Below are 25348 nucleotides of genomic sequence, written 5' to 3' on the forward strand. Positions count from 1 at the left end.
ATTCGCAACCGAACCTCAGCTTCTCGGAAAAGCGGGAAAACAGCACGATCTTGCAAACCGGCCCCGGCGATCAGTGTGATACCAGAAGTCCGCGAGACCGCTTCGCAGGAAACCGACGGCGACGGCGAGCCGAAAATAGCGAGTGCGTGTGTGTGTGTGTGTTTGCGTTCAATCAAGTGGCGATGGTGTAACAATGGAGCAATAGAATAAGCGCTCATCTGCTTATAGAAGAGCCAATCGAAAATTTATTTAAAATATATTTTCTAACTGAAGAAAAGGCGGAAGGCCAAGATTTCCCAATCAGTTCTTGTGCTAGATTTTCCTTGTCCCCTCTCCCTAGAAGAGTAAGCCAATTCTCGTTAGGCCATTTGAATTTGACAAAACCTTGTAACTGTCAGTTGGCGAAGGCCGTGTCAAGAGCATCCGTTGACCGGCGTTTGGCGCTGCACATGCCCGGTTCCGGTCGTTGACAGTTGACTCCTTCCAGCAAGAGTCTGCCTCCCCCCCCTTCACACCTCCATCCCTCCTCACCTAGCAAAGGTTCACGAACTCACATTCGAACGCGTGCGCATCCTCACGCACGCTCCTTTCGTTTTTCGCTCGATTGCTTGCGGCCCTCGCTATCTCGCTTCCCCTTTCAAGCGACCGTGCATCATCATCAACATCATCATCCTCCATCAGGAGCGGCCGCTACATAGCAGCTTTTCCCCGTCGTCGGTTATTGATTAGTGTGGCGTGCCCTGTGTCGGCGAGAAAAGTGTTTTCCCTGTCCCAATTTGGGTGCTGCAATCGCGCGAAAGTGTTTCCCAACCCGGTTGCGACTGGTCAAAACCGCTTTCCCGATACCGATTCAATCGCGTGAGCGTGCATTTCTAGTGTTGAGATGCGGTGGTATATAATCTCTGTGTGTTTATATTCTCTTGCTTAAATTGTTCTGACCAGTGTTGTGTGGCAAAACGTTCCCCGATAAGTTTCACGTCTGCAGGCAAAAGAAGCTTTGAAGAGTGGAAGCAAATATAGAGTGATTGGTGAATCGTCGAAAAGTGATTAAACGCAACACACGAAGAAAAGGCAACTTCCAACGCGAAACACTGCCACCACAACAGCAAATTGCAGCATCAACAGACGACGACCGAAAAGCAGATAACGACCAACACCCCGTTCGAGAGCGCCACCGTTTTCCACCCCCAGCAGCGGCTTTTGCTGAAGAACCCACCCTCGCCCTTTCTCTTTTCCGCCCGCGTCGTACGAAAAAGCCGTCAAAATTACGCAAAACACGCAAAAAATGTCCTCGCTGGTGCTGAGGAGCCTCTCGATACTGCTCGGGTTGTTCTTCATCTTCATCGGCATCATGAAGATCTCGCCACACCTCAGCAAGGACCTGCATCGAGATTTGGTAAGCGCCCGTCATTTGTTTTGGCTGGGGTTTTGGCAACAAAAACCCTCCCCCGTCAACATCTCTCGGAATTTAAAGTGTTTCGCATCGAAAATGGATAATTACATTAGCAGGAAAACATTCCCAAAACGAAACTAAACGAGTCGAATAAATCAACGTGGCTCGGACGAAAGTGTACGTTAAGGATTGGTTTTAGAATCTTATGAATTTGTCTACGAAATTTTATGATTTAACGACTCATCGCACTTCCGATACCGACATGCAAAACATCGTCCGTGCGCTTTCAAAATATGTGTGTGCCCGAGAACCAATTTCTATACCGCAAGCGTGCCGGTTTCGAAAATTAAAAACGCGGTGTCCACTTTCTCCTCTCCACACACTACCCTAGTTACAAATCTATTCGGGCATGCATAACCTGTTTTTGATACACCATTTTTTTTTATTTATTCGCACGCTTGAACAAATCCATTCGATAGCATGCCAGAATGATGCTCATATGAACACGGTTTCATCGTTTTTAATCAACCTTGTAGCGAATGTTTCGTGACTTAATAGTGAACAGCGGATAGTAGAGGAGATGGTTGTGCAAATATTTGCGCACCCAAATCCCCTTCCAACCAAGAGGAGGGGGCGTGGGTAGGGATAGAACAGAACCGAACCGAAAACAAAAATAAAAGAAAACAGCACCTCGTGATGCGCTTCAAATTTGCATTGTTTCTAGCTCGGGAAATTAATGATATGCATTTGCACGGCAGCGTATCACTTAATCGTGGTTGCAAAAAAAAGGTAAAACCCAAACGAAAAATGATAGAAGTGAAACAGGTCGGTGTGTTATGAAATATGAAAAGGAGAACATTGAAAGATTTGAAAACGGACCGTAAAAAAGATGTATTTATTTTATCACTTCTATAAATTGTTCTTGACACTATTGTTGATAAATATGTGTTACTTTTTGGCTTTCGATAGTCAAAAATAACAACAATATTACAAGCCGGTTCACAATTGCCGCCCGCCGGACACCGAACTTTGAGCAGGTTTCCGAACTGGTGATCTTATTAAAATAGCCATCCGAACAGATTTTGCAACATTCTGTACGACGCGACCACCTCTTGGGGCCTGCCAACGGCAAAGCCGACCCCCGTTCACATCCACGCACAAACACACACACACAACACCGAACCACGATGCGGGATGCGGTTTTTTGCTAATGAGAAGCTTAAAGTTGGGAAGAAAATCTAGAAAAGCAACGGAAAAACGATGAGTGGATAGGTTACGGGAAGCACGAAGACCGCACGAGAAAAACAAACAAAACTGAAACAGAAAACAACCTCTGGGAATATTCCCACCCCGGCAATGGGTGGACCAGCGGGAAACATCTCGAGCGACAGTGACCACTTTGACGGATAAATGGTGGCCGAAAGAACACGTCCTTCGTCCTAGCGTGGCACAGTTTTGCTCCTTCCTTGCCTCTCCCTGTCTACTTGAGAGTTTAAATTTAAATGGAGAATGATTTTGATTATTTTATGTATTTTTTGTTGGCTTTACTTATAGCTCATTGAATTCTTTATGATTGGATATAGTTTTTAATATTTTGTTTTGTGTTATACATTTCCAAATCGCAAGGATTGTTTCAGTTGCTCCCATCAATGTTACAAAGGAGGTAACATGACATGTTAATAGAGTAATTTACTCGTAAATGTTTTCGGCCTGCTTCGTCGATCGATTTCCCATTTGTTCCATTACCGCTGGTCACACAATTAAAAGTTCATTTTCGTATAGATTACCTCCTTCCCTAGCAAGCCATGAGTTGGCTCGTTAGCCGAAACGTGGACATTAACGACACATGCACGTTTCCGTTCGCATGTTTACGTGTCCCTCGCGGTTTATCCGATCGATTTGCTCGTTCACTTGCATCATTCAATAATTCATTACAGCGTTCGGTTGTTCGCTTCACCGTTCACATTTTCCTCACTTTCTTCCCTATTTCGTTAACTGTTTTACTTTTTCCTCCCGCCGTCAGCTCGCTTTCTTTTCGAAACTGCTGCCAAAACTGGCCTCAATCGAGGCGTAGTTTGTCGTCATAAATAATCCTTTCCTCGATCGGGTGGAATTATCGATCGCCGAAGGAAAATAGGAAACTATTCGGGCAGTAAAATCGCCACGTGTGAAATTTTTTGTTGACCTATTGATGCACATGCCACACCTCGTTACCTATACAAACTGAAGGCTGGCTATATGGCTATGGTCATAATATTTTGAGCTAGTAAATAATATTCAAACTTGTTTAAAACATAGCAATCACTTCAAAATATGTACAATTATGTTCAAACTATTTAGTAACTTGTGCTTCGATTAATTTGTCAAAAAAAAAGAAAAAGGATTGATTGTGTTAAGCAAATACTCAAGTTTAGTTGTATTATCAACGACTTTTGGATTGATCTTGAACTTCATCGAATAGTCAGAAATCTTCACTACCCCCTTTTGCACAAGCAATTTATAGAAACCCAAAGGCGCCATAAAATCGGTTTGGGTTCAGTTGAATTATGCAAATCAAGGAATGCAAAACAAAGGCGTAAGGCAAAGCAGACCAATACCTGCAATGATCGTCGTGTAGGTGTTATCTAAAGGGGGGGCTAGAACAACGAAGAAAACGAACAAAAACACAATGGAGGCCATCATTGCGCGAAGCGAGCGAAGCGCGCCATAGATCTTTGCACGGAAAGTGACCGATATTTATAAACAAAAATTTATCACCCGCCAAGTAGGATGGGAGTGCGCGGACCAGGATGAAACGGTACGCTGACAGCAGGACGGCATCCGAATCGATGAGGTTCGATCGACCGATCGGTCGATCGGTTGGCGGAAGCACGTGGCCGCCGGTGGTTGGAGACGCGCGGTCCATCCATCGGTCAATCAAAGTAAACACCGACGATGATGGCATCCGACCGTCAGGGGGGGATGGGGAGGGGGGATGGGGCGCAGTTTCTCACAAATCCTGCCACGTTCGACCATGAGAAGGAATGAGAAGCGAGAGAATCGGTTGAACTTGAAGAACCAACCGTCGGTCGGATTACTCCGACTTGATCCTGGGTCGGGTATAAATAGGAACCTCTACCACTGCGTGTTTCGTATTGCTTTTGCTTGTTGTTTTACCCTCCGCAGCCGCCCCCCTTTCTGTCGAACCCTTTCTGTCGCATCCTTTCAGCCTCGTGTCATTAAGAACTTGTTTTGGGTCGATTGCCCACGGGCAGTCAAGTAATAACTCTCTAATAAACTCGTCGATCGTCCCCGGTTCGTAGATAATTTAATCGAGATCGAGGTGATGAAAATTGAAACACTAAATATATTTTTATATGAAGTGATATACAATAATGGATCAATGGTGACCCCTCAGACGCACAAAAAGGGTGGGAAATTGGTAACATTCCCCAGGAAGCACGGAAGGAAGAGTTCGGACGAGGGAAAAACTGCCGCTCAAAGTGCAATCAGTGCTCGTCTTTCCGCGCCGCCCAGAGTCACGCGTGCAAATGAATGGTTGACAGTTCATTTAAGAAGCAAAACCCGGCAGAACTACGAGCTCGGAAAAGCCGAATGTCGACCACAGACACGCACACACTAACGGACACGACGATCGTCGTGTCGACCGATGACCGCCAAAAAACTCGCCGAGACGAAAGCCGTGGCCATCGCCGCGCAGGCTGTCACCGGAAAGGCCGCCGGTGATGGGCGGGGTCAGAAAGAGACCCTCTTCTCTGTTAAAAATAAACGCGACAGTTTCCCTGGATTTTCCCTGATCGTGCACGAATGCAAACGTGTGTGCGCGCGGGGGCAAACGAGGGAAGCCAGCCATTACGAGGTACGAGAGGGGACCTTTCACCTCGGGCAGGCACTTATGAAAGTATGTATCGGGACGTGGAGTAACAATTACATCATTTAAATCCACTTCTGACCAAGTTTTATGGCTCATAAAATGGAGTTACAACGTTCGTAAACGGTGCGAAACTTTCATCATTGACCGTACAATTTCAAGAAACCAAAACATTATGAGTTCATAGGAATGGTTGAAATAAGTTCACGCGCACTTTCGAGCTCTCTGCTTCCTTGTCATCACTTTCATCTTCCCCGACGTCATGCTCAAAGTGCTCAAGCTCTAGAGCCACGCCACTTGCGTCAATTGTTCTACGTAACCGACGACCATATGATCGTGTGGAATGTCGAAACCGGCTGAAGATGATACCACTGAAATGCTCCGCCCGATGATGGACGTACGCAGTCGTTCATCTCGTGCGCTCTCCGTCGGCATGGGGCAAGAAAACAGATGCAGGAAGCACCACCGTTTTCGAACTCCGTCGATGAACCACCGGGCGCCTCCATCAACGATGTGCGATCGGCGAGGATAGCACGTGGCCGACCGATATTTATTCCCACCCTGTCAAAGCGTGGCAGGTTTAAAGCAGCTTTAAATCATATCAGAATTATTTACACCCAAAGCAATCCAAATTCTTGACTCCCGGTTCCCCTTTTTCGGGTTTATTTTTCGTTCCCGCCAAGTTCGCGTTCGTGCGCCCTTGGCATTGGATTATTCAACGTTGCATTTGTGTGAAGGTCTTGACGGCCGGAAACGGCCGGCGGGTATGATCGCTAACGGAAAATGTAATTATATCTTTCGGGTGATGAAGCAATGGTACAGCGTTACAAAACTAAATAAATAAATGGCAAACCCAAACCAAAACGCCGATACTCTCCATTTCATTCCGTGAGAAGCGTACTGTTTTGGCACCGAACACTGGCGTCCCGTTATATCTTTGCCAGACTTGATTTTCCTTAAACAGTTCTGCCAACTGACGCTTCCCACGAGAGATTTCGTTGTGGAAGCTAAGTTAATTTTTGTTTCTGTAAAGAAGTTAATCAAAGTATCCATAGAAGTTTCTTGCAACGATGGGAAGGTGTTAATGGGTGAAATTTATGTGTTGCATTCTCAAGAACTACTTCTTCGTTTTCCTTGCGCTACCAACTCCACGTTGCGCCCGCTTTCGTGTAATTATGAGTCCTATTAATACGCGATACGCTCGATGCAAGAGAAGATGATCGTCATACGTTCTCGCTTCCAAGCAAAACACCAATAATAATGACACGAATTTACTACGAGCTAGAGAAGTACAAACCCCCCACACACACACAAACATACACACGTCTCGTTTGATCTTGTGCGTCTTTTTATAGCTTCTCCTACAGCCTTCGCGTCATAACTGTACACTTCCTTCCTTCTTCCCCTTTCTCTGTCACGTTCGATGCACCGCGAAAAGATGCATCCCACCTTCACGTTGCACTGAACCATCACAAACTAACCTCAGACACCTCGTTCAGCGTGACCAGATCGACAACGCACGCAGGAAGTTGAAGGCCGTCGGTTATGGTTTCAAGCCCCGCATCTCTTCTTCCAACACACCAAACTGTATCCCCCGAAATCGGTTTAAGCACGAACGCCATCGTGGTTAGATGTAAACATAAAACTGTCCACGCATTATTTACCCCCTATTCTAGGCCACAATCGGCATGATGCGGGTGGTGACAGATGCGGGAGGGATCTGTTTTTCTTAGGGAAACCTTTATAAGAAACCCTAGACCACGTGTTCATCGCTGGCCGGTAGTAATCCTTTGAGACAATCCCGAATGATTTACAATACGGTTGAAAGGGAACGAAAGGGAAAGTAAAATGAACGATTAATCATTCAAATACTTATACGTTATAATTGATTTGATTGTGTACAAACAATTAATCAGCCCCGTTAGATGCAATCATAATTGAGTCGATCAAACATCAAAATTATGTTTCTATCTACGGGAAAATTAGGAGATTTCCAGTGGTATAAACTTGTCTTGTCTTTATGAACACAACAAATACTTGATGGTTGGCTGAGAAAAAAATCTTTCCATTGGTTTATTTGTACGAAACTTCGAACAACGATCTTCACCTCATAAAAATGTCCGGTTCTCAGATATTCTAGCCAATGTTCGATCGAGAAACTATTGTTTTTGCTCCCTTACACCTTTCCCTTGCTGCAACTATTCTCGTGTACAACCAAGTTTACTTCCCACTCGAGAGTGGGAATAAATCTTCCCCAACGATAACATAAATTCACCTCGTTCCCTCTGGATGTTCTTACCCAATCCAAAATAAACCCCCCCATTCCCCTTGGGCGCACCCCGTATCTTATTCTTCTTTTTTTTCCTTTTTTTATGATTTTCGTTACAGCGAAAGAATTACGTCAAATATGCGAAAGTATTTCCACTCTCGACACTGCTGGAGTTCAAAATACCATCCAAATGGTACCGGCGATCGGTCGGTGGCCTGGAGGTGCTTTGCGGACTGGCCATGGTTCTCATTCCTAGCCGTAAGTATGCCTGCGGGAACATTACGGAACTTTCGATTGGATTGGATAAAATAGAACTGGGAAAAAAAAGAAGCACGAAATAAAAACCACACCGGGTATGGAATCCATCAAACGGCGGCTCGGGGGGCAGATTCATGGACTACCGTGGAAAAGACAAGTGGTTGCCTGATGTTCGGAACAACGCTCAGGAAAAACGGGAACCATATGGAGTAACAAGTGTCTTGAGCAAATCGGACTACATGAGTCATTCTATTAGTTTAAATTGATCGAAGATTTTATTTTATTTTTTAATACCCATAGAAACAGATTTACTTGTTAGATTTTGTAATATTTTTATCTTAAAAATGTTTGACCTCAGTACCTATTATCTTATCGTGTCCAAAAACATTGCCTATTCGAACTTTTTAACTAAACGGTAAGACAAAATATTTGCCCTCAAAAGCAATACAGTATTCAACATAACAAAAGCCGAGAAAAAATATCAAAAAGGAAATATTTGTTTCATAAGTTACGGTATTCACATTTTTATTAGCAAAATGTCTTCAATTTTGAGAAAGTACAACTAAACCCTAGACTAACTATGGATAGAACACAAGACCATACTTTCTATTGCTGGTTATCGTGTTTGAAAGGCATGTTTTAATTAGGTGGAAAACAATGATGAAGCATACAATTGTTCGTTAAAATCATTTACTCACAGCGACTGCATTTCTGATCGGTTTCAGATAAAATTAAAAACGCGGCCAACATCACACTGCTGCTGCTCATGTTCCTGGCCGTCTACTCGCACTACATGGTGAGCGATCCGTTCGAACGATCCGGCCCGGCGCTGGTGTTTACCTTCATGCTCATAGGTCGGCTAGTGATATGGTATCAGGTAAGACCACCACGAGCGCAGCCAGGGCAGGGTGTGTGTGTGCTGACCGTGTTTCTCTCTCTTCCCCCCTCCTTTCCACAGGCTAGCCGACGGGAGGCAGCGCTGGCAGCTGCTGCTCAGCCCACCGCCAACGGACTGAAGCAGGAATAAGGGACTCTCTGACCGTCCTGCCGGCTACTGATCTCAGTTCCCTACCGTACCCACTAGGAGCAAACTCCACTCTCTCGAAGGACACACTTGCTGTAGGCAAATGCCATGCAACGAGCAATGCAAAGCTACAACCTCACACACAATCACAAACTCACCTACTAGGCGCACAACAAAGAGGAAACACAAACCAAGGAATAGAAAAAAGAAGACACACAAATCGAACGATCGAAGGACTGCACAGGATCATATGGAACGAAAAATAGTGTGCGTTATCGTGTCGTCGGATGACGAATGCAACGGGCTACTAGATTAGACTTTTATTTGAGATACACCAAAGGTTTTCTAGGTCGAACTTTTATTGATCGAAAATTCTCACACGAATGCCAAATTGTGAAAGTTTGCCCGGTCTTTATGATTTACAGCGCAACTCACGCCCGCTGTCCAAATGTAGTAGAAGCGGCGAATGTACGGTTTCATTCTACGTCGATGCAGAAGGTTTGCGAAGTGGACGACGTACCAGCCCGTGGATGGAGCGAACGTACAAGCAGTAGAAGGAGAAGTACAAGGAACCTTGCACATCACAGAAGTGGTCCCGTTTTCGAAAGGGCCAAAGTAACCGAAAGCTTGCACCAGATGCAAGATTAGTGTCCACGACGTTTGCTCATTCCGAGCATCCCCTTTGTGTGTTCTACAAGCTACGATCGGAGTTCGGTATGATATTTGTTGCGATTTCTATACCATCTTTCTATTTTTCTTTGAAGACGACGAAGTGCGAGCACAATTCCTTTGTCCTTCTTCCGGAAGGGAAGAGTATAGGAATGTCTTAAGCTGAAACAAGACGAGCGAAATTTTTCAATGTGATCATAAATAAAACTAATGCAATTCTCTAGTCAGTTGTATAATTTTGTTCACAACTTATCTGGGCACGTGCGTGGAGAGGAATCGAACATGGTTTTACTGAACCCCGTTGATTGATCGCGAGTTTGGAAAGCAAATACGAAGCTTTTTCTCGTTCTGTGGTAGCATTATTTTTCAACCCGGAACAAGGAAGCAGTTCAGCAGTACTCTACACAATTTAATCGATGTTCAAATGCCGTTATATTTTTTTTTCTTCAAGTTGTATGTTATAGATGTGTATGTAATAGTGTTTAAACACGATATGATACATTTTCCCACGCGAAAAATTACCAACCCATGGGAGGAAACAAATTATGAAAAACATTGCAATGCGATTTTTACTCACCTTCACGTACATCGTAACCATTTGATTGCTTATACACACACACATAACATGGCACAAACTCGCGGGAACGCGGAAATGGATAAATGCATAATAGATGGATACAATTGACAAAAGGTAATGTTACGCCGTGCGGAAACGGCTCCATTGACTTGTGCGCATCGCATCGTAAGGCAAACTCGAATGTAAGGGTTCAAAAAATAAAGGCACTGATAACGGTAGGCAAAAAGATTTTTTTAAATTAACAATTGCATAAGACAGCGAAGAAATATCAATCAGCAATAGACGAATAGCGTTTCCTCCACGATACACGTATCTCCCCCTAAGGAATGCCACAGATTTATATCAGTAAAACTATACAGTACATACATATAACAAACACTTTCCAGGGGACCGACAGCTAAAAAAAAAGGTGAAAAGAAAGCAAATAAAGGAGACCATTATCACGAAATTATTGCCTTTTGCTGAAGATTGTAAATGGAGGAAAATAATAACAAAACCCTCTGCGCATCGATTCGAAGGAAAGAAACTATCGATAACTGCATTTTTCAAGAATTCTGTACCGAAACAATATGTGATTCATTTTTTTTTGTTATTTGTATAATATAGTTTTTATTAAAAACACCACATATATCAGATTATTAACGGTTTTTTTGTGTGCATTAATGCCACTTAATGGCTTTTGTCTTTCTTCTAGTATCGATTGCATGTACTGATTACTACCCTTATCTTACATGCATCATGTTACATCCTAATACTTACGAGTGTACTAGGGGAATAATAGTTATTTTTTTTTTCTTGTTTTTTAATCTGCTACCGAAAGCTTTTACATGCAACGTTTTTTTTAAATGATTGTTGAGCATGTTGGCATACATTATATTTTATATAGTTTAATTATTTGCACCCAATCAAGATGATTCGGCACATCTTTCCATATGCACAACGAAAGAAAACATAAATATGCCAAAGAAACAACCGAACACATTCGAGTACCTACATTCATAGTAAAACTCTGTGCGTGTTGAATGTTTTACGTTACATCGGGAGGCAACGGTAGACGGCTTCAAGGGGTAATGAACGTCGGTGCATTGCCCTGCATAACGTTGGCACCCGGGCGATGGTCTTTTGCATCCTGATTTTCCTTATCTTGCTCATCACTTGTATCCAGCGGGAGTATCGAATGCAACTGAAAAAAGTCGAATGATGCGGTTAGCGTTGAGAGAATTAAATTTCAAAAAAAAGATTGGTACCTTTTCATCGATTTTTGATATTTGTAGATCCTTTAAATTTGCCCGCTCATCATCCATAATAATATTGGAACGTTGCATGAGTGGTGTCGAGTTTCGGAGTACCGGGGCAAGCGGCAGTGGGCAACTTCGTTCCAGCGGCGCCACTTCTTCTACGTCCTGTCCGACAAGATGGAGAAATTTTAGTAAAAAATCTACTTGCGTTATTCAACTCCGTACATACCTCACAGATTGTCATAGAAAGGTCCTCATCGTGTCCCTTTTCGCGCCAGAATCTTCGCACGATCCGCTCATCGGAAGCCGAAATGGCAATATCACGCGGATAATCAATCTTCTTCCTAATGGGGGTCTTTCCGGTGGACTGATAGAACGTAAGATCCTTTTCATAGAATCGCTCAAAATCGTGCTCGAATTCGGTAAGCTGCTTGCGGTTAGTTTGCTGCTCAAATTCCTTGACCGCCTGTCCGAATCGCTGCGAGTGACTACAGCATGCCACTCCGTACTGCTGCCAGGTGTTTTGTTGCGCCAGTAAACTTTCCCCGACGCGTCGGATTCCATCCGCTTCGCTCTGGACAGCTTGTTCAGTTTGTTTCTCAAATGCTTGCGCAAACTCTTTTAACCGCGTGTGAGCGTCTTGCTGCGCAGCGCTTATGCACGTACGCTGGCTATCGATCGCATTCTTTTGTTCCGTCGCGGCACCAGCTACGGCAGAAAGATCCACACTTTCCAACTCCTGCGTGAACTGCGTCCGGTGCAGAGCGGAAACCTTCTGAAACTCTGCCACTTGTTGATCTCTTTCACTGGCAAGCGTTTTAATGGATGCCTGATTTTCATCGATCGTGCGTCGAATGCTATCCAGCTGTCCTGTGGCCAGTTTTTCGCGCCCGGCTAGCTCCTGAGAGACACCGCTGACAACACCAATCAACTGCTCGTGACGACCATGCGAAGTGCTCATACGCTGCACAAAGTCCCTCAGCAATGTGGTCATATTTTGCTCCAAATCCTTCACCGCTTGCATTTCCTTCTGCTTTTCAACGTTCGATTGCGCGACGTAGTCTTCCAGCTGGCTGTGGCTGTTCTTAAGTGTCACCGCTACCTCATCCAGATCGGTCAATTGATTCGAAAGCGAGCTGCAAAACTCACCGCTCTTGGCGTCATACCTCAGGGCGTGTGCCACTATTCGCTCGAACATCTGGCGTGTCTCTTCCTGTTGGTGTTTCAGGGTGCTTCGCAAGCCGCCTTGGAGCTTTTGTAACGCATCGTTAAACCTTTCCTCCATCGCTGCGCGTGATCGTTCCGCTCGGTTTGCTTGCAGGAGCACTTCTTCGAATCGTTCGTCCAGCTCGGTGCCCATCGTCTTTTTAAAGTCACTCACAAGAGTTGTATACTGTTGAGACATGCTTTGAAACACTGTTTGCAGTACTAAAAGGTGATCCTTGGTTTCGTTATGCAATTTTTCTCCCTCCTGATTGTAACTCTCTGCAATAACAAAAAAGAGGAGGAACTTATTTGATGAATGTTATAAAAGAGGTAGAGAATGCATACCCCATCCGATATTCATTTCCGTAGTGATTTGATTACACTCCTTCGCTAGGTTGACCATATCACCCCGGATCGTGTGGATTCGTTCGCGCACTCGATCGACAAACTGTTCCGTTGCGTTTTTGTTTTTGCTATCGATTTCTTTACGACGATCGACCGTGTCCTGTGCGTAAGGGAAAGAGATATTTTATATCTATTTCTATAGCGCCATTTACAGCGCTACTTACGTGCAATCCATCCGTATCTTTCGTGACCATTTCAACGACGTTGATCAGTTGCTTCGCCTGCCCGGTTAGTGCCTGTTCCGTTTGGACATGATGTTCATGGATCACTTTCTTCTCGATGTAGCGGCGTTTTGTCTTCGCCAAACTATGCTTTGTGTTGGACAGTTCGGAACGCGTCTGACCCAGATCATTCGCTGTGCGGCGCAACTCTTCATCCTTTTGAGTCAGACTGGATTTAACCTCGTCGAAAATCGCTTGTCGCTTCACTAGTTCGTCCTTCAATAACTTTATTAGGGCCGACTTATCATTCAGCTCCTTTGTGGCAGCTTCCGTTTTATAGACCATCTCGTTGTACGTTTCCTCGGCCAGGTAGATGCCGTTCTTGTCTCTTGCCGCCATCAGGTCACGCTTCAACCGATCAATCTCCTCGGTGTACTCTTTGATAACGGTTTTCTTGGACAGTTTTTGATTCGCTTCCGGTTTGTTCTGGATATTCTTCGCACGGTGTGCGTACTCGATCGTGCTTAGCGTCTCCTCAAAGTCCTTGTTTCCCGGTGACACGGTGGCTATGATCGACGTTTTAGTGCGCCCACCAAGCGACTCCTGTAGGAGACGAGTAAGCTTCGATTCGCGGTACGGAATGTGTGGAGTTTTTTCCACCAGCGCCGTTATCACCCGCCCGAGCGTCAGAAGCGACTGATTAATGTTGACCGTTTCGCGCGTTCGTATACCCTTTTCGTTGCCTGCCTTGGAAATGTTCTCACTGCCAGCCAAATCGACCAGGTTCAGTTTACCGATTTTCAACATTTCCTCTCCATCGATTCCGTTCTCCTTGATGTGCACGATGATCGAGAATATCGTGTGGGATCGCGATGACTGGGCGTTCATCAGCGTCGAGGCCGTCTTGCGACGTTCCTGTCCCTTCGCCAGCAGTTTGTATACATCGTCCTTGCTGTGGACTGGAATCTCTTCCAACCCCTGCACTATTACCGAGCCCTTCTTCTGCACATCATCAAAGATGCGGATCTTCACCGAGTCGTCGGTGGAGAGAAGATCGCACAATTCTTCGTTGTACAGCTCCAGGTAGGATATGCGCATTGAAAACTCCAGCTCCGTCATGCGCAGCTCGTCGAACAGATGATTTACCGCGCGCGGTATGATGCCGGTGCTGGTATCATCCTCCCATCCTGCGCTCAGCACCGGTTCCTCCTCTCCCACCATCGTGAAAGTTTTGCCCGTGCCGGTCTGCCCGTACGCAAACACTGTACAGTTGAATCCGGACAAAACTTCTTCGATGTACGGTGCCACCACCGCTTGGTACACTTCATTTTGCTTCGAGTTCGGTGCGAACGTTCGATCAAATGTGAACTTTTTCGACGCACGTGAGTCGAAGGTGTTCGTTTTCAGCTGTAGCTCCCTGTTGGACACAACTTCCACAACCTCCTGCGAACGGATCAACTTTTCACGGTTGTTTGTCGGACTACGGTAAAGGATAGGACGAAAAAAACAATTCCATAATGAATACCATGCAAAATGATCATTACTCCCCTGTCTGCTTTTCACTTACCGAACGCGCACGTAAACTTGCACATTCTGATTGCATTTCTGCGGTTTGTTTGTGCCATTTGATTGATTCCGTTCCGTATGTCCACTGCTGGCGTCCATACTGTTGGTTATGTTGTTAAAAGCGAAAAAACTCGACTGCTTTGATAACTTGGGTCACTTTATCTTTTCTACAGTGTCAACTACTTTCCGGCAATGACTGTGCCGTCCTGCGTTAAATAAATCCTCACTTTAAACGAAAAATACGCAATTTTCACAAAGTTCAACACATTCAACACGGACTTGCGACGTTTTGGAACCGCTTGCTTTTTGAAGTGCAGCAGTTGACAACAGTTCCTTTTAAACTAATCGAATTCTTTCCGCATAGTTGGCAGCTTTGCTCGACTGCTCGATTGGTTGAATGAGCAACTGCATGTTTTGCGAAATGCGAAAAAGAGTAGTTTTATTTTTCACTTCTCTTGATGCCAACGTTAAATAAATAACTTTTATGGTTTAGATTATTGAAATATATTAATAAGAAAACAAAAAAACACGTTTTAGTACTTTTATTCGCCGAATTACCCAATAGAAATGTCAAAAAACAGCATGCACCCTATAGATCACAATTACCTTGGTCTGCGCGTTGATGCCTAGTGCCAAGGTTACTGGAATGAAGCTTAAACAGGTAAGATTTTCATAACGTTTCCGTCTAAAATAATATTTTCGGTAGGAGTAGATCGCTTTAGTATGTTATGTATCGTGGTTTAGTTATTATCATGTTGGAGGATCGAATTAAACACTCGCCTACCAATGATAGTTTTAATTCATGATTTTTGAGATGGCGTTTTGCTCACGTGTCACATGGCTCGAATTGAACCAACCTTACAAAGTATTACTACGTTCGTGTAACCTTGGATAGCGCGGTGTTGGCGGAACGGCGAAAGCGGGGCAGCAGAAAGAGAAAGCAAAAATAGCTAACAAGAGTCCAACAAGCAACGCAAAAAGTGTTTTGAGAAGTGTTAACTACTGATTACGGGCTGGAAAATCAAAATAAAGTGTGTCGCAGTAATGTACGTGGTCATACGCGTGCAGTGAATCATCCGGGCGGTGCTGCGCCAGTAAGCTAAACAACAAAAACCGCGCGTAACCAAGTAAAGGGCACGCAGGCACGAACGGGCTACTATTGTGGCCAGCAGACGTAGGAGAATAAGGAGTTATGCACCTGGCAGCTTATCAGCGAACCTGTAAAAGTGGCGATTGTCAGCGATAATTTGAGTTTTGAGCGCTATTTCCTCCAAAAGATGCAGGTAAGCGTCGGTGGTTGTAGGTGGTCGAAGAAAGGTGAGACGGTGTCATGTTGCCCAGGCCTGGAGGAGGTGTTTGCGCATCAGCGTACCGTAATGGTAATAAAACCCGTTTCCCGCTTGTTTTTTTTTTCTCACACAGCAAGTAGACGATCCCCCTTATTTGACTGTAGGGACGGAAGTAAGCGCCAAATACAAGGGGGCATTTTGCGAGGCCAAAGTACGCAAGGTGGTCCGCAACATCAAATGCAAGGTCGCGTACAAACAGCAAGGCCTCGGCTCCGGTGTTGTTTCCGACGACCAGATCAAGGGCGCGTTGCGTGTAGGCGCCATGGTCGAGGTGAAGCATCCGGAGCGAAAAGAGTACGTCGAGGCGACGCTGACGAAGATCCAGGACTGCTCGCAGTACACGGTCGTGTTCGACGATGGAGACATTACGACGCTCCGTCGTAGTGCGCTCTGTCTGAAGAGCGGGCGACACTTTAACGAAAGTGAAACGCTGGACCAACTACCGTTAACGCATCCGGAGCACTTTGGAAATCCCGTCATCGGTGGCAGAAGGGGAAGAAGGTAAGAGCACATTTTGGCAAAACCATGCTGTTTTAAATAAACTGATTCGTCTCATTTGCAATCAGATCACGTCATTTGCTTGCCGACGACAGCTCCGATGAAGACGATGAACCAGCCACCCATTCCCGGACGAACACGGGAGGCGATAAGGAGGAAAATATCGGCAAGGTAGTATGCGTTGAGACGACCGATAATAAGAAGAAAAACCCGAAGGAGAACTGGTTCCCGGGGCTGGTGGTAGCTCCGACGGCCCAGGACACGGTGCGCATTCGCGTAAAGGATGAGTACCTGGTGCGGTCGTTCAAGGACGGCCGGTACTATACCGTGCCGAAGAAGGAGGCGGCCGAGTTTACGCGCGACAGTGTCAACAAGTCGGAGGCGGCCGCCGTGTCCGCTGCCATCGAATACATGGACAGTGACGTGCTGCCACCACACTGGGACCGGGAAGCACTGTTCGGGATGGCCGGCAGCTGTAGCGACTCCGACCAGGAGCTAGAAACGGACAGCTCGGACGACGAACCGACGGAGGAAAAGGATCACTTTGTGGCCCAGCTATACAAATTTATGGACGATCGTGGGACGCCCCTGAACAAAGTGCCATCTATCATCAACCGCGATGTGAACCTTTACCGGTTATTCCGAGCGGTGCAGAAGTTGCACGGCTACAATCGGGTGACCAGTCAAAATCAGTGGAAGCAGATTGCGCTCCGGCTTGGTTTTTCGCCCGCCACAGCCAGCATCACGAACCTGGTGAAGCAAGCGTACAAAAAGTTTCTGTTCTCGTTCGAGGAGTTTAACCGGAAGCTCGGCTGCACCATGGTGCCACATCCGAAAACGAGCCGCTCGAAGGGCCGCAGCTTGGTCCGGGCCAGCTCGGTGCAGTCGCCAAAGTTGCCGGAGAAAGAGAAGCTGCTCACGGCCAGGGAACGGGCCGCGGCGGCTGCGGCAAGCAACGCGGCGCTGAGTTCGGCGGCTGACGCAACCAACTCGGCGGTAGATGAGTCGGGCAATACGAGCGAATCGAGTGCGGCCGAAAGTAGTACCGCGCTGCGACCTGCAGCAAGCAAGCGCAAGATAGTAGGCGGTGGAAAGGTTAAAGCTCTGGTGGACAAGTTCGAAGAGAAGGAAAAAGAACGGGAAAAGGAAAAGACTCCTAGCTCCAAGGCGCCAACCACAACCAGTGCCGGTGACAGTAGCGGTTCTGGTGGAAATAGTGGTAGCAGCGGTAGAAAGGACGACGGGGCTCCAAGCTCCACCACTGTCACCACGCCCGTTTCGGCTAAGAAGGATAAACTCATCGGCAGGGGCAAGACGTCAGCGGACACGGTCGAAAGGCGTGGTCGGAAGCGCAAAGATGCCGATTCGCTGGATTCTAAGAAGGACGAGCGTGAGGGCAGTACGGGCGGTGGTGGTGGTAGTGGAAGTGGCAGCACCGGAACTGGTGGCAGTGTGAAGCAGGAAAAACATACCTCGCAGGGTGGCGGTCCGCACGGAGGGAGTGGCAGTGGCAACAGCAGTGGTGGTGACCGAGGATCGGGCAACGGATCGGGACCCGGGGCTGGCGGTGGTAGAAGGCAGAGTGTTAGTCCTGCCAGTGGGACGGTGCCCGATTTCCCCATCGAAGTAGGCGACAAGCTGAAGGTTTACTATGACGAGCAGAAGGTGACGTACGAGGCGAAAGTGATAGAAATCGCCAATCAGGAGGGAAACCCAATCTATTTGGTCCATTACACCGGTTGGAATACAAGGTACGGTATGGCAGGAACGATACAAACCACCTGCAATTTTGGCCATTTAGGGTACCTTTGAACACCTTACGAAGTGTCGATACAGAGAGGTTTCGTCTTATTGGTCCTAATTGGGGTTTTTCCATTTTTTCAGGTACGATGAGTGGGTACGCAAGGAACGCATTGCGGAAAACTTGACAAACAGTAAACAAACGAAGAAAGGCAAATCTTCGTCCAACACCCCTACTGCGTCGACGAAAGCGTCGTCCTCCGCCGTCGCATCGACACCAGGTTCGGGTGACCCGAAAACCCCGAAGGTTGGCAAACGTAGTCGCGGCAACTCGAAGGGTGATGGACCCGGCACTACACCCCGCTCCACGACGCCGAACGTGGGCCGTACAAAGTCCCCGGCAACACAGTCCAACCGACGACCGCTGACCAGAGGCGGTTCGTCGGCAGTCACCGGTTCCGGCTCGCTTTCTGCCGCTGCCGCGGCCTCTTCCTCCACCGCCGGGCGGCGCACGTCAAACAATACGGACATTTCGTCGTCGCTCTCCGTGCCGACCGATCCGGACAACACGAGCGACACCGACTCCGACGAACCGATGATGAAAAAGTGCACCACCAACAGCTCCTCGTCGACCACTTCGTCCAACTCGTCGATCTCGATGTCGTCGACGAGCACGAAAGTAAGTACCACCGCCGAGGCCGGCTCGTCATCCGATGCCGCGGCGATATCGGACGAGTTCTCCAACGGAGCAACCAAGGGTGCTGGTGGTGGTGGTGGTGTTGGTGGTCGTGACTATGATCTCAATCAAGTAATTTCCCAACCTATTGCATTGCATTTAACCGTCCGATCCAGATCTTTACTAACCACATGCCATTTTCTCTCTTTTTCTCCCGTTCCCTTTTTCCGTGTCATGCCACATTTTGTCACTTCTATCTTCCTTTCTTTTTGGGACATTTGCTTTTGCTTTCTCTTTTTTTCTCTTGTCATGTTTTGCGGGTTTTAAAATGTTTTTGTTTGTCAATTTATTTAATTTTGCTAATCGAAACGAAATGTACACCCACTTTCCCTGCCAAATCCGTCCGTCCTGTCCGTCCTTTTATAAACCATCTATTTTTAGATCCGCTCCGAACTGAAGGGCTTCAAGGAGCTAAAATCGCCTGGTTCACCGGCGTCCGATACGACCACGACGACCACGACGACAACAACGACCGCAGCCGGTGAGGGACTCGGGCCCTCCTCCACCACCAACCCGTCCGACATTCCAAAACACATCATCCTGAAGCGCGAACCGACCGCCGCCGGTATCATCGCCATTCCGTCGGCCGGCTCCGAGGGTTCACTAGGCGACGCGGGCGATGCAAAGGCAGCCGCAACCACCACCACCACCATCACGGTGGTAAAGAAGGAGCATACGCCGGTCGTGGTGAAGGAGGAAGAATCGACCGTCACCGAGGAAGAGGAAGAACCGGAAAAATCATCCGAATCGGAAACGCTCAGCGAGGAGGATTCTTCCCAGTCGTCGAACAAGGCGTTCTCCAGCTCGCCCATCACCACCATGGTTGACTCGGATACGGCCGAAACGCCACTGTTGGCGACGGCCATCGTGCCCACGCCGAAAGTGTCCCCCGATGCGGCGGCGGGTGAACGGGATGATTCTTCCTCCGCTGAACCGCTGGCAACGACGGCGGCACCGGAGACAAAGCTGCCGGGTGTTGTGAAAAAGGAACCGACGGATGTGCCGGAAATGGCTGAGAAGCAATCGCCTTCGGCAGCCGCGGGCTCGAAGCCGCCGATCAAAACGTACGGCACGGCGGCCACCATCATTGCCAATTCGGAAAAGATGGCTTTCTGCTGCCTACGGGACGTTACGCCGGAAGGTGATGTGAAACCGGGGTCGGGTTCGCAGAAAGAACTTGCTGCTGATACGGTGGTGAAGATGGGTACAACTATTTCCCCGACGGTCTCCCAATCCGTCGTCGCCACCCCACAAACCCCATCGTCGTGGTCGGTTAAGAGAGAGATGTCCGAAGAGAAATCTTCACCACCGAGCGCCAACTTGACCGCCCGCAGTACGACAACGGCGGTTCCCTCGACTCCGGGTAAAGCTTGCAGCAGTTTTTCAGCCATCAAAGAGGAACAAGTGTCACCTCTACAGAGTGTCATAGCAGGCGGGACGGGAAAAGCAATAAAATCCCCGAAATCTCCCATGGTAACGCCAGTGGCAACAACGTCGAACGATACCACCCTCACAACGCCGATGGCCAAGGGCAGCTCGAGCACTCTACTTTCTCCCAGTCCAAGTGTCGTTTCAGTGTGCAACACCGTCACACCGACACCGACCACTCTGTCCACCTCTAGCGCGTTCGGAATGTTACGAGCCGAGAGGAAGCAATCGAACCCCGGGCCAACGGCGCCAATGGGTGGTGAGAAAAAAATCACCCTTGGCCGCGAAGGTCTGTCCGCGTTTTCTTCCGCCACCACCTCGCTGACGGGCGGGACAGCTCCTCCATCGTCGACGTTGAAACATGGCGCCACACCAGGAGGCGGCGGTCTCCTGCTCGGTGAAAAGAAGCACTTCTCCTCATCGCCTCTGACTGCGGCTCAAAACAAACTACTCAGCAAGGAAGCGCTCTCAATCAAGTCGATCTTTGAGTCGACTGCAAACCGAATGGATGAGAAGATTTCGGATATTTATGAGTTCGAAGATGAGTACGACGATCATGATATCGGCGGTGGAGCCGTGACCGGTACTGGTGGTGGTGGTGGTGGCGGTGGCGGTGGTGGTGGAGTTTCCGTTGGAACGTCGGGAGTGCCGCGAAAGCTTGTCTCGGACGTGCCCCCAGCGGAGGTGGTCACGGCATCATCATCCTCCGTTGGAGGACCAGCACTGGAGGACAAGCGTAAAAAGGTGATGCAACGGAAATCACTGACCGATCCACTCGATGCAACCACGGCTGGTGGCGGTCCTAAGAGGAACAAAAAAATGTCCCCGATGAAGTCGCAAGATGGCAGCGCCGATAGTAAACCGCTCCGGTTCAGTGGAATGATTCGCCGAGACACGCAGGCAAAGGAAAAAGATGAGCAGACAAAGGAGAAACAGGTTGTGAGTGCTGTTGGTGACTCCGGTAGTGACACTTCTAGTACAAAACTTCCGATCGTCGGAGAAAAAGTTCCATCTGCGAAACTCGCCCCGGTATCGGCATCGCCCGGCGCCGCTTCCTCGAGTACGGTACTGACGGCATCAGCCACTCCGCTTTCGACTCCGATCAAGAACGACTCCACGTTTGATGTCCTACGGAAGTCTCCCAGCTTCAACTTGGTCACGACGCCCGGGTCGAAGGAAGAATCTTCCAAATCGATGGACGAAGGTGAACCGAAGCCACCGCCGCTGATCACCGCAACGGCACCGGGTGTTTTCACGCCCGTTATTTCCACGGCGACACTCGCAGCCGCCGCCGGTGCGGGTGGCGATCGGTCTTCGTCGATGCTGCACGGATCCGGCCACGCCATCGGGCCATCGTCGTCCGTGCTGCTAGCGATGGCGGGCGATGGTGACAAGGTGAAAGAGGAACCGACGCTGGAGAACTGCAAGAAGTACTTTAACGATATGAACTTCGAGTTTGACGCTCCGACGGTGAAGAAACCTCCCTCGATAGCGGACAAAGTGTTGAAAGCACTTAGTCAACAGCAGCAGCAGCAGCAGCAGCAGCAGCAACAACAGCAACAGCAAGCACAACAAACGGTAAAGTCGGAAAAGCTTGACTTCCCCAAGTACATGACCAGCTCGATGCATCATCATCCGATCAACAAACCGATACCGACGACGGTGGCTACGGTTTTAGGAAGCAGCAGCTCGTCCGTCTCCGTTGCGTCCAGTACAATGGACGGGAGTACGTCAACGGTAGGCGCTCATATTGTATCGTCACCTTCGTCGACCTTAGGTACGGAACAATCCAGCAGCACCAGCGTAGGAAGCACAAGTTCAGTGTCATATGCGTTGTTGAAGCAATCCCCCAGCATTGGAAGCGATCCGGCTCAACCTGGGAAGACTACCGAAAGCTCCAACGTCCCAGCTGCGATTCGGAGAGATGTGCTGGTATCTCCACTCAAACCACCTGTGAAACCACTGTTCCAAACGATCGGTCTGGAGAGAAAGCTGGTTGAAGGTAATGCTCTTCCACAGCAGCAGCAGCCGACCACCGCTTCTTCGCAGGGACAACAGCAGGGAGGACTGCTGCAATCGTCTCCATCGGCAACCCCCGGTGGCCACAAGCACCTGCTGGAGCAGATTCCTCCCGCCCGAAGCAATGATCTCACGGAATCGATCCGAAAACTGGATCCAGACACGGGTTTCATCCACGACGACGAGTCCACCGACAGCAACGACTCCGAACATCGGTTAATTATTGAGGATGCGGAATCGCAGGGCAGTGGTGATCCCGTCGGTGGTGTGGTGCCGATGTCGGTTGCGGCTTCGCCAGCATCGGCGACGCAGGCCACCACGGTGGTCCACGGCAGCATCACTAGCAGTGCAGTGGTTACGGCAGGAGCGACGGCAGTGATCGTTCACTACGATACCACCAAGCCGACAGTTTCGTCATCACCGGGCACGGCCATGGTTGTTACCGCGAAGAAGGAACTGTTCGAGGACAAACCACCACCACGCTCTGCCGCGTCTATTGCGCACGAGATGGCATCGGCCGCTTCGGCTGCGGCTGTTGCAGCGGTGGCCGAAAAAGAGAAGCTCGTTCTAAAACAAGAACCACCGCCGGTGTCTTCCACCATGCAAACGAAAGAGGAGCAAACGAAAGGAACCATCATGGGGATGGAGAGGAAAACAACCCCCATCGGTGCGGGTAGTGTAAAGCAAAGTCTTCTGGAGACGATCATACAGATGAATCCGGCACCCCGTGGACTCGGCTCCGAGGACTGTCTGATGCTGAAGGAGAACGAGCAGCGACGGAATGCGGAACTGATGGAATCCTCTCGGCGCGAGCAGCATGAAGCAGTGAGCACATCCGATCAAAGCGGTTCCGTTTCCACCTCCGTCATAACCTCCACCGGAACAAACGAAGGGACAAACACCGGCCAGCCCGCGTCGTCGGTGGAAGACAAAACGACTCCGCAACCCAACCAATCGCAGCAACAGGCGGCCAACAACGAGTCACTTTCGCTGCTGCTCTGCGAGGAAACGATTCCGGGCTCGCCGGCACCGAAAGATCACGATCGACCACCGCCGACCACTGTCGGACGTAAGGTTTACGCCGAGCCGCCGCTTGGTTCCGCCTTTCTGCCGCCACAGAACATTCAAACCGCCACCGATCTCAAGCAGGTTCCGATGGATCTCGAACCACCGATCGTAACGATCACGATCGGTGGCAATACGACCATCAGCAGCAGCAGCAACAGCAGCAGTAGTTCCTCGAACCAAGGAGGTGTTGGTGGTGGACCGTTCGGTGCTGCGGGAGGGCGACTATCCGGAAAGGTCGGTTCCGGTGGTGCCGAGTCGGCCGTCGATACCCCGAACAGCTCTCCGAGAGATTCCGTTAGTCAGGATGAAAGTAAGTGGACAGAGGGATCATTGAAGAAAATTGTAACAACTCATTTATGTACTCTTTCAGCACACGATCAAGAATCATTGTCACCGAATAAGAAACGCCGTCCGCGGAAGCCAAGCGAAGAACCGACACTCAAGCGGCGTCGGACAGTCAATACCAGCCTGCAGGGAGGAGGATACAGTAGTGCAAACAATGGTTCTAGCAGCGGCTACGGCCGTAGCCAGAGAGGAATGACGACCAATAATGGTAAGTCCCCATGAAGAAGTTTGATGCCGGCATTCCTCTTACCCTCTTTCTCCATTCCAGCAACCGACAGTGAGGACAATTCGGACACGGTGGCCGCGTTCCATCGTTCATCCTCCTCGTCCATGCTCGTGCCCGGCGTTGGAAAGTCGGGTCCGCCCTGTCAGTACAATTTCCTCGTCAATCTGGGTAAGACCGACAGTTCTCATTGTTCGCGTGTCGTTTTCTCCACTGATGGTTAACTAAAACCCATTCTCTCTCTTCTCTTTTCCATCAGATCCGACTTTGAACAACAACCAGCGGGTGGCAATACTCAGGAAGAAAATTCAAGAGCTTCGGAAAACGTACAACGCCATCAAGGCGGAGCTGGTGAGCATCGACCGGCGGAGAAAGAAGCTGCGCCGGCGCGAGCGGGAAAACAAGAAGCAAGCAAAGCTGAGCAGCGCCGGTGCATGCAACAACTAATTTGTTTTACCTCTTGTTTTAGATTAATTTTTTTTTCATCTGTCGATGGTTTTTAGACAATTGATTCTGCTAGTAATGCACATTAGGAAATAGGGCGAAAGTCAGTCATAAGAAAGTGTGTATAGTGGGGGAGTAGATTTTAGAGGCACTTTTTTGTTTGTTTAAAAAAATCAACGATATTTTCTCTATCCAGTCATTCATACTACATACATAAAATAGTAATAGCGAAGAAAGGAGAATTATGTTGCTGTACAGCTGATATTTTTATCTTGTTTTACTCACCCTCATCCGTTTGAGTATTATGATTATTCTTGTTTTACTCATCCTCACCCGTTTGATAATTATGATTATGATTATTATTTCTTTGCAGAACTTTACTTAAGTGAAATATATGTGAAAATTTATTCTAAGCAAAATGTTTGTGCACAACTCATCACCCATCCTCATTAGCATTAGGTAGAACCGTTTAGGTGTGCTCTTTGTGCGAAGCATATACTTTTCACCTAAAAGCAGCTGTAAGAAGTTAATCATAGTGGTGTGCATTTTGCAAGATAATTTAGAGATTCAAATAGTGCAGATATTCATCTTTATTCGAGTACGGTATGTATTGTCAACCCGTCAATACAGTAATGTAAGAAATTGTAAGAATTAACAATCATCTGGTGAATAACGTTTGTTAAATAATGCTCTACTTCGCGTTCTACTTGTATGCCTCCAAAGTGACAATACCACACACACACGATCTCTGAGAGTGATCACATATTTTTTTGTTAAGTTTAGAAAGCTCTAAGTACGCCACAACAGGGTGATGGCTTTCAGCGGCCGTCCTACATACTACGATAAAACCCGTAATTTCGT

At 48.0% G+C, this 25348-nt stretch overlaps 3 protein-coding genes across 3 annotated transcripts; 2 read left to right on the plus strand and 1 right to left on the minus strand.

Annotated features, from left to right (window-relative positions):
- Nucleotides 1-1279: 1279 nt before the first annotated feature.
- On the plus strand, nt 1280-8818 carry LOC131281445 (novel acetylcholine receptor chaperone). Its single transcript, XM_058310777.1, has 4 exons — nt 1280-1396; nt 7653-7791; nt 8517-8668; nt 8750-8818. Exons 1-4 carry the CDS (start codon nt 1286-1288, stop codon nt 8816-8818), a joined length of 471 nt encoding a protein of 156 aa, XP_058166760.1. The 5' UTR covers nt 1280-1285.
- A 1844-nt stretch (nt 8819-10662) lies between these two features.
- On the minus strand, nt 10663-14934 carry LOC131282757 (kinesin-like protein Klp61F). Its single transcript, XM_058312297.1, has 6 exons — nt 14639-14934; nt 13075-14551; nt 12851-13010; nt 11529-12784; nt 11309-11464; nt 10663-11244 (listed from the first exon to the last, which is right to left on the minus strand). Exons 1-6 carry the CDS (start codon nt 14734-14736, stop codon nt 11122-11124), a joined length of 3270 nt encoding a protein of 1089 aa, XP_058168280.1. The 5' UTR covers nt 14737-14934; the 3' UTR covers nt 10663-11121.
- Nucleotides 14935-15588: 654 nt separating this feature from the next.
- LOC131294768 (serine-rich adhesin for platelets-like) lies at nt 15589-25164 on the plus strand. The gene is made up of 8 exons (XM_058322812.1): nt 15589-15920; nt 16060-16487; nt 16553-18235; nt 18369-19032; nt 19342-23785; nt 23846-24028; nt 24089-24214; nt 24303-25164. Exons 1-8 carry the CDS (start codon nt 15915-15917, stop codon nt 24488-24490), a joined length of 7722 nt encoding a protein of 2573 aa, XP_058178795.1. The 5' UTR covers nt 15589-15914; the 3' UTR covers nt 24491-25164.
- The last annotated feature ends 184 nt before the right edge of the window (nt 25165-25348 follow it).

This window comes from Anopheles ziemanni, chromosome 2, assembly GCF_943734765.1.
Source record: "Anopheles ziemanni chromosome 2, idAnoZiCoDA_A2_x.2, whole genome shotgun sequence".
Classification (NCBI taxonomy): Eukaryota; Metazoa; Arthropoda; class Insecta; order Diptera; family Culicidae; genus Anopheles; species Anopheles ziemanni.